Consider the following 13,771-nt stretch of genomic DNA (forward strand, 5'->3'; position numbering starts at 1 on the left):
TCATGAAAATACAGCATTTTGTTTTCTTGGTGAAAGAAATTCAGATCTCAGGCAGAATCAAACAACTATTCTTTATTTCTGTTTTGTAAAATAATTATCTAGATTTATAAATATTTATCTGTAAATAAATGGCTGAAAAAAAAAGCCTGATTTTCACTAGTGTTACACATATGCACGAAAATGAAATGCTTCTGTGTACATAATAGATGACCTACTGACCAGATAAAGTAAGCAGCTTTTGTTGTATAAGGATAATGGAGTTAAATACTGTAAGATAAAGAAATTTAGCTTGTAAAATGTGAGAGCTTTTTCTCACAGAAAACATGGTAATATTTCCTTTTGCAGGCAATTACATTTGATGGGAAAAGTGATAGAGTGATCCCAGGTCTTTATGCAGCAGGAGAAGCTGCCTGTGCATCTGTACATGGAGCTAACCGATTGGGTGCTAATTCACTTCTAGATTTAGTGGTGTTTGGCCGAGCATGTGCAAATACAATTATTGAAGAGAACAAGCCAGGAGAGAGAATTGGAGATATATCACCGGTAGGTTCACCTGCGTTGTACATTAGACCTCCAGGAGAGGTATGTTACAACGTAAATCATGTCTACATGAAGTCATGATACAAAAATACATTATAGGATGTCTCAGTCAGTGTCAGTCTGTGTGCCCTGTCAGGACAAATAGTCTTCAGTATTAAGATGAAAACAGCATTTTTTATGATAAACGACCTTTCTGCTTATATTTATTTGAAAACCTAATATCAGTAAAGATACATTTACTCTGCAGGAACATAAATGTTGCAGTTTTGATACAGGTTAACCTTGTATGGGAGCTTAACACCTGCCATGCTGAGGAACCAGCTTAGCTTCTGAAATTCATGTATTCTATATCTTGCACTCTCCTCCCTTAAAGCCTTCTGGAAGAGTCGCCCATTTGGGTTACCAGTGGCAACTATAAATAAGCTGAAAAACAAACTTTTTAACACTGTTACCACATTTTGAATGATGTGTACGTTGTTCTTACTTGCTTTAGCTCATTTATTAAAAAGGAATCCAATTTACTAGCTCAAGTATGAACAGTATGAATCCATTTTACAAGGTTTTCATTCACACAGAATATTGAAATGATACATATAATTGCAAACCATGTTATTATGTATGCATTGCCTGAAATGCATCCATATTTTCCAAAACATGATGTTCAGTACAGTTGCATAAATTTAGCATGATGAATTCTATCTTCCACAACATATATCTGTCAGTGTGATTAAACTGTCCATTAAAAAGTTTTCCACTGACTTTTCTCCTACATGCAGTTTGCCTATAGTAAAAAAAAAATCAATTACTTGTGCAAATACTTAAAAGCATGTATGTATGTATTTAATTTGCCAATTTGCCTTTGATATGCATCTCAAACCTTGATACATTCCTATATGGAATATGCAGGTGAAAACGTTGAAAATCAGTTTAAATAGATAGTACAAATTGATATGGATTAGCTGTTTTGACAAGGACCTCTTGTATACCATATTTTACCACCCATTTAAGAATGAAATATAATGATATATATTTATAGATATTTAATAGCAATTTACAGTTTCAGAGTTTCATAAATGTAAGTTCAAGCCCAAACATTTGTAGCAGTTAGATATTTAGTCCCTTTCTAGCAGGGGACTCTAGATTGCACGGCAGTACTTCATTAATTTTGTTTTAATAAACTGGTCCATGTGTGCCAAACATACCTCAAGTTAGCACATTTAATCCTACTTCTAAAGCAGAAAGGTATAAGCCACTGCCGTCCTGTCCTGTATCGGAGCCATTGGTTAGTCTAAGGCCATGTTCTATACTTACTTATCTTAAATCAGGGCTTGAAGTTATAGAAATGAGTTTGAAGACTATTCGCAATAGGGCAACTTTCCCATTGGACTGTGTCCGACATAGTCAAAAGCAAGCTCAGAATCTATATATCAGATACTTGAGTTTTGGGACTGGTCTTCAACCTTGGACCCAGGTGATTATTACAGTAGTTAGCCATGAAGTTGTAACTTACATGCAAACATTGCACCTGAAAATATATTTGATTTTATGAACAGTGAATATATAAAAGTCTCATAAAACCAGATCTCTTCATTAGTATTTGAAAGGATTAAAATAGAGGAACTGCTTGATGCATTTCCCTGCATAGCATTTCTAGCACAGAATAATCTGTCCATTTAGAATGACGAGCCATTCTTGTTAGTTTGATGGAGTACAGGACTATGATCAAAATGCCACTAGCTAGATTCAGCTGTAAGATGGATATTTTGTGTGTTGATTTGATAGCTGTTACATGTCTTAAATGTTCCAGACGCCATATCAGTCAAAATGAAATACCAATCCTTGAAATTAACAACCGTAAAAAAAATAAAGTTAACCTTCAGCCTGCTGCTGGCAAGACATTCAGCCTTTGCGACCAGTGCAGCCCAAGATCAGCCTTCACGTCCATGCAGGTCAATCATGGGCTGCACTGTTAGCTAATCAGTCCATAACTTTTCAGTGAACACCTCTTTGTATAATAAATGGTACTGAAAAAATTGAATGATGGACTAGTCCAATTTAGAAAGGTAAAGGTTAAATGTGTGAACATTTAAATTTTTACACATATTTGTGAAAGTTTTTTTTTTCTTAGAATGCTGGAGAGGCTTCAGTGGCAAATATTGACCGAGTGAGATTTGCTAACGGTAGTGTTCCCACAGCTGAACTTCGGCTCAAGATGCAGAAAACTATGCAGAACCACGCTGCTGTGTTCCGTGATGGTCCCACCTTGAACGAAGGTGTTCAAAAAATGCGAGACCTTAATAAAGAACTGAATGATCTTAAGGTAAAATACGTTGTTTGTCTTGTCTGTTGACTGTTTGTGATTATTTTAATTACATATACAGTTGAATATTGTTACCTCGATATTGGTTAGCTCGATACTCCGGTTAGCACGATGTGTCTTAGTCGGTCCCTATTTTCCCCTATATATTTCAATGTAATTTTTTATCATTACCTCGATATGATTAGCAGATATTTTGTTTAGCTCGATGAGATTTTTAGTCCCGTCAACTTACCTGGATATCAGAAATATCCATCTTATGTGTAAGGTGTGAAAATCAACCTATTGTTGCCTGGCGATGTATTAATCATAATCAAGTTAGATTGTGTGTTTTTATTTAATCTTTAAATTCAATTTAAATGTCAGGAAGTTTGCATTTAATTCCCAATAATTAGTCTTATAAAACAGCGTGCAAGCTGTTTTCCAATATAACAACTAAAAAAATCTGCCATTTAGGGTTGAGTAATAATATGCGTATTTAACTGGCAAATTTTCGTTATCGAAGCACAGTCAAAATGACTACTCATCTAGGAACATTACTGCTACATTCAGATTTGTTTAGGGAAGGAATAAAAATGCGAATGTCTACACATATTTTTTTGAAAAATTAAAAAGTTGTATGTGTGTATGTACTATTTAAATAGGGTGTTTTATTTGTCAATAAAATTAAAATCTTATTTACGTTTTATATTATTTCTTTCCCCTTTCAAACCCTTTGAAAATGCATTGGATATTATGACAATATAGACGTCCGACACAAGTATAAAATAGTCCCAGATAGTCGATATTGTTACGTCGAACTTTGGATACGTCAATGCAATTTTTACAGTCCCTTGAATATTGAGGTAACGGTATTCGACTGTATTTGGCTATCAGGAAAATCTTTCAGTCCAAACTGTTAGATTGACTTACACATGCTTGAATAGAAAAATTCATCTTGTCATTAATTGTACTTTATTGTTTGTTTTTTTTTCTGTAGTAGAGGTACCATCTCAGTCTGATATATGTCGAGGAGGATCTTTTTTATCATGGGTTATATGCAGTAAATGTTTAAGCCAGCCATTTCAATAAGTGGAACAAATTAACAGGAGTTAAATTCATACTAATTATATCGCTATTTTGTTTTCTATTACAGTTATTTGATCGTGGAATGATTTGGAATACAGATCTTGTAGAAAGTTTAGAATTACAAAATCTTATGGTAAATGCGCTACAAACTATCGAGTCAGCTGCTGCACGTAAAGAAAGTCGAGGTGCTCATGCCAGAGAAGATTTTCATGTAAGTTACTTCTTTTGTTTATGTTAAATTCTACCCAATTTTCAACAAAGATTGCATTTCTCCCTGCAAGTCAAGTTTGAGGATATTCCATAGTGTTATTCCAAGAGCTCAAAAAGGGCAGGGTGCTGCCTAAAAGGGGTAGGGTGCTGCCAAGAAAGGGCAGGGTGCTGTTTTAAACAGGAAAGTTACTGCAGCAGTAGTTGCGTTTCTACATGTTTATAGTTATGTATTCATTACATTTATGATTATCATGCACTTATCACAGAATAAAGTGGTAAATGATATCTTCCCAAAACCAGTAAAAGAGTTTACAAAGGGTTTTTACATTACTTTGTTTTTTCTGGTCCAATCATTCAAGCCTTGTCAAGAAATGTCACCAAGGATGTCAACTTATTTATATGAAATAGTGGAGGGTCTTTATATGTTTAAGCTTGAAACCAAGATCATGTTACAATATAATAAAAAGGTCTGTTTTCAGGTCACATTGTAAACTTATATTTATTAAAATTCATGTTATATTGATATGGTCTTTCGTCAGTATTTCATTAAGAACAGTAGTGCTATAACGGTCTTTAAAAAAATATATCCAAAATGTACTATCTGGATACTGATACACTTTCAAAATGTTGTCTGAAAGTGGTTTTTCGCTCAGTTTACTTTGATAGGGCTGTTCCAGGAAAAAAGGCCTGGGGGGGGGGCGGTAGGAAGAACCAGTACCTATTTTTAGCTCACCTTCACTATAAGTGACTTGTGATCACGCAGGCCGTCCAACTTTCTGTGACCATCTAGGTCACATTTCGTGGACTTATGAAAGTGGTCAGAATGTCATTTGATAATCAGGTCAGTTCGAAACTGGTCACGCATCAAAACAGTCATAGTCTAAAAATAGAAAAACCTTGTGACCACTCTAGAGGCCATATATTTTAAAAGATCTTCATGAAAATTGGTCAGAATGTTCACCTTGATGATATCTAGGTCAAGTTCGAAACTGAGTCACGTGCCATCAAAAACTAGGTCAGTAGGTCTAAAAATAGAAAAAACCTTATGACCTCTCTAAGGCCATATATTTCACAAGATCTTCATAAAAATTGGTCAGAATGTTCACCTTGATGATATCTAGGTCAAGTTCGAAACTGGTCACGTGCCGTCAAAAACTAGGTCAGTAGGTCAAATAATAGAAAAACCTTGTGACCTCTCTAAAGGCCATATTTTTCAGGGATCTGTCATGAAATTGGTCTGAATGTTCATCCTTGATGATATCTAGGTCAAGTTCGAAACTGGGTCATGTGCGTCAAAAATTAGGTCAGTAGATCAAAAAATAGAAAAACCTTGTGACCTCTCTAGAGGCCATATATTTCATGAGATCTTCATGAAAATTGCTGAATGTTCACTTGATGATATCTAGGTCAAGTTCGAAAGTGGGTCATGTGCGTTCAAAAATAGGTCAGTAGTTCAAATAATAGAAAAACCTTGTGACCTCTGTAGAGGCCATATATTTCATGGTTCTGTATGAAAGTTGGTCATGAATGTTCACTTGATGATATGTAGGTCAAGTTCGAAAGTGGGTCATCATGCCTTCAAAACTAGGTAAGTAGGTCAAATAATAGAAAAACTTGTGACCTCTCTAAAGGCCATATTTTTCATGGGATTCTGTATGAAAATTGGTCTGAATGTTCATCTTGATGATATTAGGTCAAGTTCGAAAAGGGTGATGCGGTCAAAAACTAGGTAGTAGGTCTAAATAATAGAAAAACCTTGTGACCTCTCTCGAGGCCATATTATATGGATCTCCATAAAATTGGTCAGAATGTTCACCTTGATGATATCTAGGTCAAGTTTGAAACTGGGTCATGTGCTTAAAAAACTAGGTCAGTAGGTCAAATAATAAAAGAACCTTGTGACCTCTCTAGAGGCCATACTTTTCATGGATCTGTATAAAAGTTGGTCGAATGTTCACTTGATGATATCTAGGTCAACTTGAAACTGGGTCAACTGCCGGTCAAAAACTAGGTCAGTAGGTCTTAAATTATATAAAACCTTTTGACCTCTCTAGAGGCCATATTTTACAATGGATCTTCATGAAAATTGATCTGAATGTTCACCTTGATGATATCTAGGTCAGTTTCGAAACTGGGTCACGTGCGTCAAAAACTAGGCCAGTAGGTCATTAAAATATTGAAAAACCTTGTGACCTCTCTAGAGGCCATATTTTTACATGAGATCCTTCATGAAAATTGATGAGATGTTCACCTTGATGATATCTAGGTCAAGTTCAGAAACAGGGTCACGACTCAAAAACTAGGTCAATAGGTACAAAAATAGAAAAACCTTGTGACCTCTCTAGAGGACCATATTTTTCAATGGAGACCTTCATGAAAATTAGTGAGTGTTCACCTTGATGATATTGTAAAGTTCAAACGGTCAGACCTTCGAAATAGTCATATCAAATAAAACCTGGACCTCTCTAGAGACATTTTTCAAGTCTCATGAATGTCAGAATTTTACTTGATAATCAGTCAAGTCAAACTGGGTCACAGCTCAAAAACTAGGTCACTATGTCAAATAATAGAAAAAACGATGTCATACTCAAAACTGGGTCATGTGGGAAGAGGTGAGCGATTCAGGACCATCATGGTCCTCTTGTTTTCTCTAGGTGGGGGGTATTTTTGGTAATTAAATTTCATTGGTTGGGGGTGTAATTGGTATTTTAATTCTGTTGGTAGGGGGTATTTTGCACACTAAAACATATAAAAATGTTTCTTGAGATTTTCTATGCGAGTATATTTTTATCACGGACAATAATGCGAATTCGATATTTATTAATTTGATCGACATTTTCTATCGCTCAGGGGAAAATGTTGGTATACGGTACACGAAACGGTACAGTAACTGTTGTGGTGATAGCCTCTCTGTAGCAATCTGCTTCTATCCCTTACTCTTATACTAGGTAATTTCTAATTATCATATTGTGTACATCATGCATGTTGAACAATAAAAAAATCATTTATAAATATTAACAATAATGTTCCTATCACAGAGAATTATTTTTTTGTATTTTTGCAGCTGATCAGAAGCTGTTTCCCCTTGCCAAAAAAAGCTAATATTTCCCACTAAAAATGGGTTAATTTTCCCCTAAAGAAAGTCTCATTTTCATTCTAGGACGTCCTTAGAACCCCAGTTGTGATATATCACCATGTTGTAGGTGTCAGAATACTGTTTTAGAATATAAATAATGGCAAAATGCACCTAATGGTGAAATAAGTAGGTTGAATTCAACAACACATCAATGCAATTACTTTGTCATACAAGTCAAGAAATTATGTTTGATATCTTTTATTGACGTTATATTCATAAAATGAATTTATTATGTCTCCCCCGGGAGACATACTGTTTTTGCCCTGTCCGTCCGTCCGTACGTCACACTTCATTTCCGAGCAATAACTTGAGAACCGTTTGACCTAGAACCTTCAAACTTCATAGGGTTGTAGGGCTGCTGGAGTAGACGACCCCTATTGTTTTTGGGGTCACTCCATCAAAGGTCAAGGTCACAGGGGCTCGAACATTGAAAACCATTTCCGATCAATAACTAGAGAACCACTTGACCCAGAATGTTGAAACTTCATAGGATGATTGTACATGCAAAGTAGATGACCCCTATCGATTTTGGGGTCACTCCATTAAAGGTCAAGGTCACAGGGGCCCGAACATTGAAAACCATTTCCAGTCAGTAACTTGAGAACCACTTGACCCAGAATGTTGAAACTTCATAGGATGATTGGTCATGAAGAGTAGATGACCCCTATTGATTTTGGGGTCACTCTGTCAAAGGTCAAGGTCACAGGGGCCTGAACATGGAAAACCATTTCCGATCAATAACTAGAGAACCACTTGACCCAGAATGTTGAAACTTCATAGGATGATTGGTCATGAAGAGTACATGATCCCTATTGATTTTGGGGTCACTCTGTCAAAGGTCAAGGTCACAGGGGCCTGAACATGGAAAACCATTTCCGATCAATAACTAGAGAACCACTTGACCCAGAATGTTGAAACTTCATAGGATGATTGTACATGCAGAGTAGATGACCCCTAACGATTTTGGGGTCACTCTGTCAAAGGTCAAGGTCACAGGGGCCTGAACATGGAAAACCATTTCCGGTCAGTAACTTGAGAACCACTTGACCCAGAATGTTGAAACTTAATAGGATGATTGGTCATGCAGAGTAGATGACCCCTATCGATTTTGGGGTCACTCCATTAAAGGTCTAGGTCACATGGGCCTGAACATTGAAAACCATTTCCGGTCAGTAACTTGAGAACCACTTGACCCAGAATGTTGAAACTTAATAGGATGATTGGTCATGCAGAGTAGATGACTCCTAACGATTTTGGGGTCACTCTTTCAAAGGTCAAGGTCACAGGGGCCTGAACATTGAAAACCATTTCCTGTCAGTAACTTGAGAACCACTTGACCCAGAATGATGAAATTTCATAGGATGATTGGTCATACAGAGTAGATGACCCCTAATGATTTTAGGGTCACTCTGTTAAAGGTCAAGGCCACAGGGGCCTGAACATGGAAAACCATTTCGGATCAATAACTTGAGAACCTCTCGACCCAGAATGTTGAAACTTCATATGATGATTGTTCATGCAGAGTAAATGACCCCTAATGATTTTGGGGTCACTCTGTTAAAGGTCAAGGTCACAGGGGCCTGAACATTGACAGCCAGTTCCGGATCAATAACTTGAGAACCTCTCGACCCAGAATGTTGAAACTTCATAGGATGATTGAACATGCAGAGTAGATGACCCCTATTGTTTTTGGGGTCACTCCGTTAAAGGTCAAGGTCACAGGGGCCTGAACATTGATAACCAGTTCCGATCAATAACTTGAGAACCACTTGACCCAGAATGTTGAAACTTCATAGGATGATTGAACATGCAGAGTAGATGACCCCTATTGATTTTGGGGTCAGTCTACTAAAGGTCAAGGCCACAGTGGCCTGTTCATGTAAAATCATTTTTTGGAAATAACTTGAGAACCACTTTACCTACAATGTTGAAACTTAATAGGATGATTGGACTTGCAGAGTAGATGACCCCTATTTATTTTGAGGTCACTTGATCAAAGGTCAAGGTCACAGAAGCCTGAACAGTGACTTGAGAACCACTAGGCCAAGAGTGTTGAAATTTAGCGGGATGATTGGACATGCCAAGTAGATGATCCCTATTGCAGCCAACCATCAGTGTCTCTTTGACTTTTGCTCCTGACCCCTATTGACTTCTTGCCTATAGGACTTTGCATTGGGGGAGACATGCGCTGTTTTACAAAAGCATTTTCTAGTTTACATAGTTATTGACATGTAAAAAATACAAATGAAATCATCTTGACTTCAAAATTCACACAGATCCAGTAATTAAAATTCTGTTGGTAAGGGGTATCAAAGCAATAAAAATTCTGTTGGTGGTCCCCCAAAAACAATTAAAATTCTATAGGTGGTCCCCTAAAAATTAGAGATCATTCCTGCCCCCCAGGCCTTTTTTCCTGGAACAGCTCTCAGCATTTTTGCAGGAATTCTGGAAAAATTGCATATGACATCAAGTCTAATCAGAATCTTGAATGGACATTCTAAACTCATTTTTGCTTTCAGAATTCATTAAAATTTGTACATTTTCTAGTTGAAATTACAGTAGAATCAGACTGCATTGATGTATACTTATTATTATACTAAACAATAGTCTAATTTAAAGCTTGCATGAAGAAATCTTGCAGGGCACTTTTTCACACGCTTTGTAATCAGCTGGCCGCTTACGGACAATTTATCTTGATGCCTTTTTGACATTACCGAGGATCAATACTCTTTTATCAATTTATTTTAACACTTCATTGATTCTCATTACCTTTGTGCACTCGCCTTGACGTAATTTGCTGATAAAAAAATCTGCATGTCTTCAGGATAAAGGGCAGGATTAAGCAGAAGATCAAAGACAGGAGGGCACATTTTAAGGGCAGCTTGGCGGTAGTTAAAAAGAGCAGGGTGGGGCGCCCCACTGCGTCGCTCTTGAAATAACACTGTTTTAAATTTTTGTGGTCATCCTCCTCCTAATCAACATTAATAAGTAAAAAAAATGGAAAAATTTGGCATATTAAGTCACATTGACAAATAATTTGCAGGTTTTAAAAGAAGTGCAACTAAGATGATATTATATTAGATCTGCTTTTTTTTTCAAACATATTTTTCACAAAGACTGCAGTAAGTGAAAGTTACAGTGTGTACTTTACTAGATTGTATTTTGATGGTTTCTTTGTTCATTTCAGAATCGTATTGATGAATATGACTATAGTAAACCTTTAGAGGGACAGACAGCTTTACCTTTAGAAAAACATTGGAGGAAACATACTCTTTCATATACTGATGCTTCTGGAAAGGTGAGTAGATTAGAGCATTATGATAGTTAACATTTAGTGGGACAGACCTCTACCTGAACCTTCAAGTTTGTTTTGTTGTAATAACAAAATATTTTAAACCATATGCCCACTTTCTGTTTAAATGGTTGAGAAAGATCCCAGGTGCCCCTCAGGATATCATTTCATCATTAACTGTTGGCAGTCTTGCTCATCCATATATTGTCATGATTGATAGCTTTTGAAGGTAGCTTTATTCTGATGAAGTAGTTACATTTGTACTTAGCAGTGGGAGATCAATATTTATAAACTCTATATATATATTATATATATTAATATATATTTGCCAAAGATTTCCACTGACCCAAAATTTCTCAGAAATGCAGATTTGCAAAATCAGTATGATCTCCTTTGCCTGCATTGGTTGTGTATTTAAGATATTCGGTGGTACCTGATTATAATCTGTCTACATTTCTATTTATGAAGTTGTCACTTAAAACATACAACTCTTTATGTGAAGTTCTAATTAAAATTATTGAAATTAAAATTAATCAGAGTTAACAAAGTACTTACATCAAACCTTTTAAAGGTGGATAATCAGATTTTGGCCATGTAACGGATTTCTTCGAAACTTTAGCATCTGATCATTTACACTCATTTATGTTCACTTAACACTTAATACAAATTAGATTTTCACTGGAGGTATTTTTAAAATTTCATTTTCCTATCCTGGTTGCCCAACCAAGATAGAGTTATTTTATCATAAGTATAAATTTTATAAACATACTTTGCCTAAGGAAACGTATAAATATTAGACATATTGTAATATATTTGTAAAATATTTGCATTAAAAATTATGTATTTAGATGGAATTCATTAGAAATGCAAGTTCGAAAAATTATTACTACCTCCCTTTGCCTATCTTGGTTACGCAACCAAGATAGATTGGAAATAAATGAATTCAGAAGCTACACACAGCTTTTAAACTTGCATTTTGGTTCAGATTGTTCAATAGTTGATATGTCTATCAAATGCAAATGTAAAACTAGACATAGTATCGAAATAAAAAGAAATACCCAGCTTTTTATATACTTTCATATTAAAGGGGAGTAATTACAATTATAAAAAATAATAAAATGTACATTTCAAATAGGAATCTAACTCTAAGTAATTGGTCTTTTTGTTCCTTAAATAATTCTCTACCAGATTATACAAAAAGTAAAAAATGTCATTAAATGTTGTTTAAATGTGATTGACCACCTTTAAGATTTTGGAAGAAAGTTTAAAATAGTCAGACTTCGTTAACTCGAACTCGGATAATTCTTACGCCACCCTTCTCTGGAACTCGTATTCAGGTCCCGGAAAAATCGCTGTATAATGAATTTTGTTTGATAACTGGAACAGCCGATCACTTGAACAAATTTTGCTGGTTCCTTTGAGTTCGAGTTAACGAAGTTCAACTGTAGATGTAATACATAGTAAGAGCTTGATTATGATTACATGTAATGTAAATCTCCCAAAGTATTCTTTTATATTCTTTTGCCTGAAAAAAATGTAATACGGATTACAATTACCTTTTGTCCGATAATTTATGTTCCAGCTATGTTTTCGTAGGAAACACAAGGGCAATAATAAATGCTATACTAGGAATGCTAAGCTGTAACCATTTGTTTAAAGGTTTTTCAGGGAATTATTGAAATATAACAGAGAGTATCTTTAAATTTCATTGTAATCAAAGAGTCCAGTTTATTTTACAGGATGAAACCTTTAGAAAGAATTAATGTAAGAAGTTTATAGCATTGAAAAGACACGGAATAAAAAGAGAATTGGTTTGTTTTATATATGAGACAAAAATTTCTTTCACTTGTCAACAACAGAATGAATATTTCCAGTGATCTTACAATGAAACAAAAAAAAAAAACTTAATATATTATTTCTTTATTTTTCCAGACTACCCTTGAATACCGACCTGTGATTGATGAAACCCTTGATCAGAAAGACTGCCCTATGGTACCACCAGCGATTCGGTCCTATTGAACAACTTACATATTGAAGACTTTAAGATTATGTGTTTTATTGTGCTTGTGTTATATGAACAAAACAACACATCTGAAGATTTTAATACACACTATTTAAGGAACTTATTATCACTGTGAAGTGAACATAGAGTGAAGACTTGTGAAAAAAGAGGCTTCAAACTGAAATTAAAAAAGAGCAGTGTTACAATATTTTCATTTTCATCATCACAAGCCTAGGATAAAATGTGTCCAAACATGAAGCAAGAAACTGGCTTGTTTGTTTTTCTTTTCTATGTCACGCTATTACCTCAAAGTGTCAAAATATTCCTGTTGTTCAGACTTTAACAGTTTCATGTACTTTTTTTAATGATTTTGTGTTAAAGTGTGTAATCTAGATATAAAAGCTCTAACTCTAGTATTAATGCTGGTAACTTTAAGAGAAAAAATGATGAGTACTGCAGTCCAGTTTTTGACTTTCAAGGTGATATAATGATGTTTAGATAATTTGTTGTTATGTGTTTAATCCAGTAAATAATGTAGAAATATTGTACATAAGTGTTATAGATGAAGTGCAAATATTTCGTTAGTGCTAGTGTGTCACAGTGTATTTCTGTGCCCGGGTAGCAGTTATACAGAGAAATAAAATTAGTAGTTTAACTACTAAACAGTTCTTACTGATCCTTTCCTGTTAACAATTAACTGTCCTTTTTCAATTTTTTCCTCTTACTGTAGCAGTAAAGTGGTGATTGAACAGTTTATTGGGACAACTTTTAATGAATACCAATAAGATTGGATTACATACAGAAACAAAGCTGTAGCAAATAGCAGTCCAAAAGAGTTCTGTCAGTTCTATGTATCTCACAGGCTAATGTAGACTTTGCTTGAAAGAAATTATTATTTTTGTCTGTGCTATGTCTTATGTCTAAAAATGTACTTTAAATAATATGACCATATATTTTAGGTACATAAAGTACTCTGACCGGTGTAAAATGGATAATATTTTCCAGATAAGTTTATATTTAAGGTATTCACAACAGATTTTGCCATTGTATTTATAATAATATAAGAATTAGATGTGCTTTGTGGAATCTCTAGTCTATGATTGAGGTTTTACAACTACTTTATTGTAGTGCTTTTTTGCTTTCTATCTAACTGATCATGTATTTATTCAATACTTGTTTAACAAAATAAAGCACAATATTTCTGAA

General features: G+C 35.0%; 1 protein-coding gene across 1 annotated transcript in view; it reads left to right on the forward strand.

The window, feature by feature from the left end:
• Positions 1-13,565, forward strand: part of LOC123539731 (succinate dehydrogenase [ubiquinone] flavoprotein subunit, mitochondrial-like) — a 28,937-nt gene extending 15,372 nt beyond the window's left edge. The window contains exons 10-14 of the mRNA XM_045324465.2: positions 346-543; positions 2,669-2,860; positions 3,993-4,136; positions 10,459-10,569; positions 12,496-13,565. Coding sequence (XP_045180400.2) covers positions 346-543; positions 2,669-2,860; positions 3,993-4,136; positions 10,459-10,569; positions 12,496-12,582 — 732 coding nt within the window. The 3' untranslated portion in view covers positions 12,583-13,565. The remainder of the gene's footprint in view (positions 1-345; positions 544-2,668; positions 2,861-3,992; positions 4,137-10,458; positions 10,570-12,495) is intronic.
• The last annotated feature ends 206 nt before the right edge of the window (positions 13,566-13,771 follow it).

This window comes from Mercenaria mercenaria, chromosome 16, assembly GCF_021730395.1.
Source record: "Mercenaria mercenaria strain notata chromosome 16, MADL_Memer_1, whole genome shotgun sequence".
In the NCBI taxonomy this organism is placed as follows: Eukaryota; Metazoa; Mollusca; class Bivalvia; order Venerida; family Veneridae; genus Mercenaria; species Mercenaria mercenaria.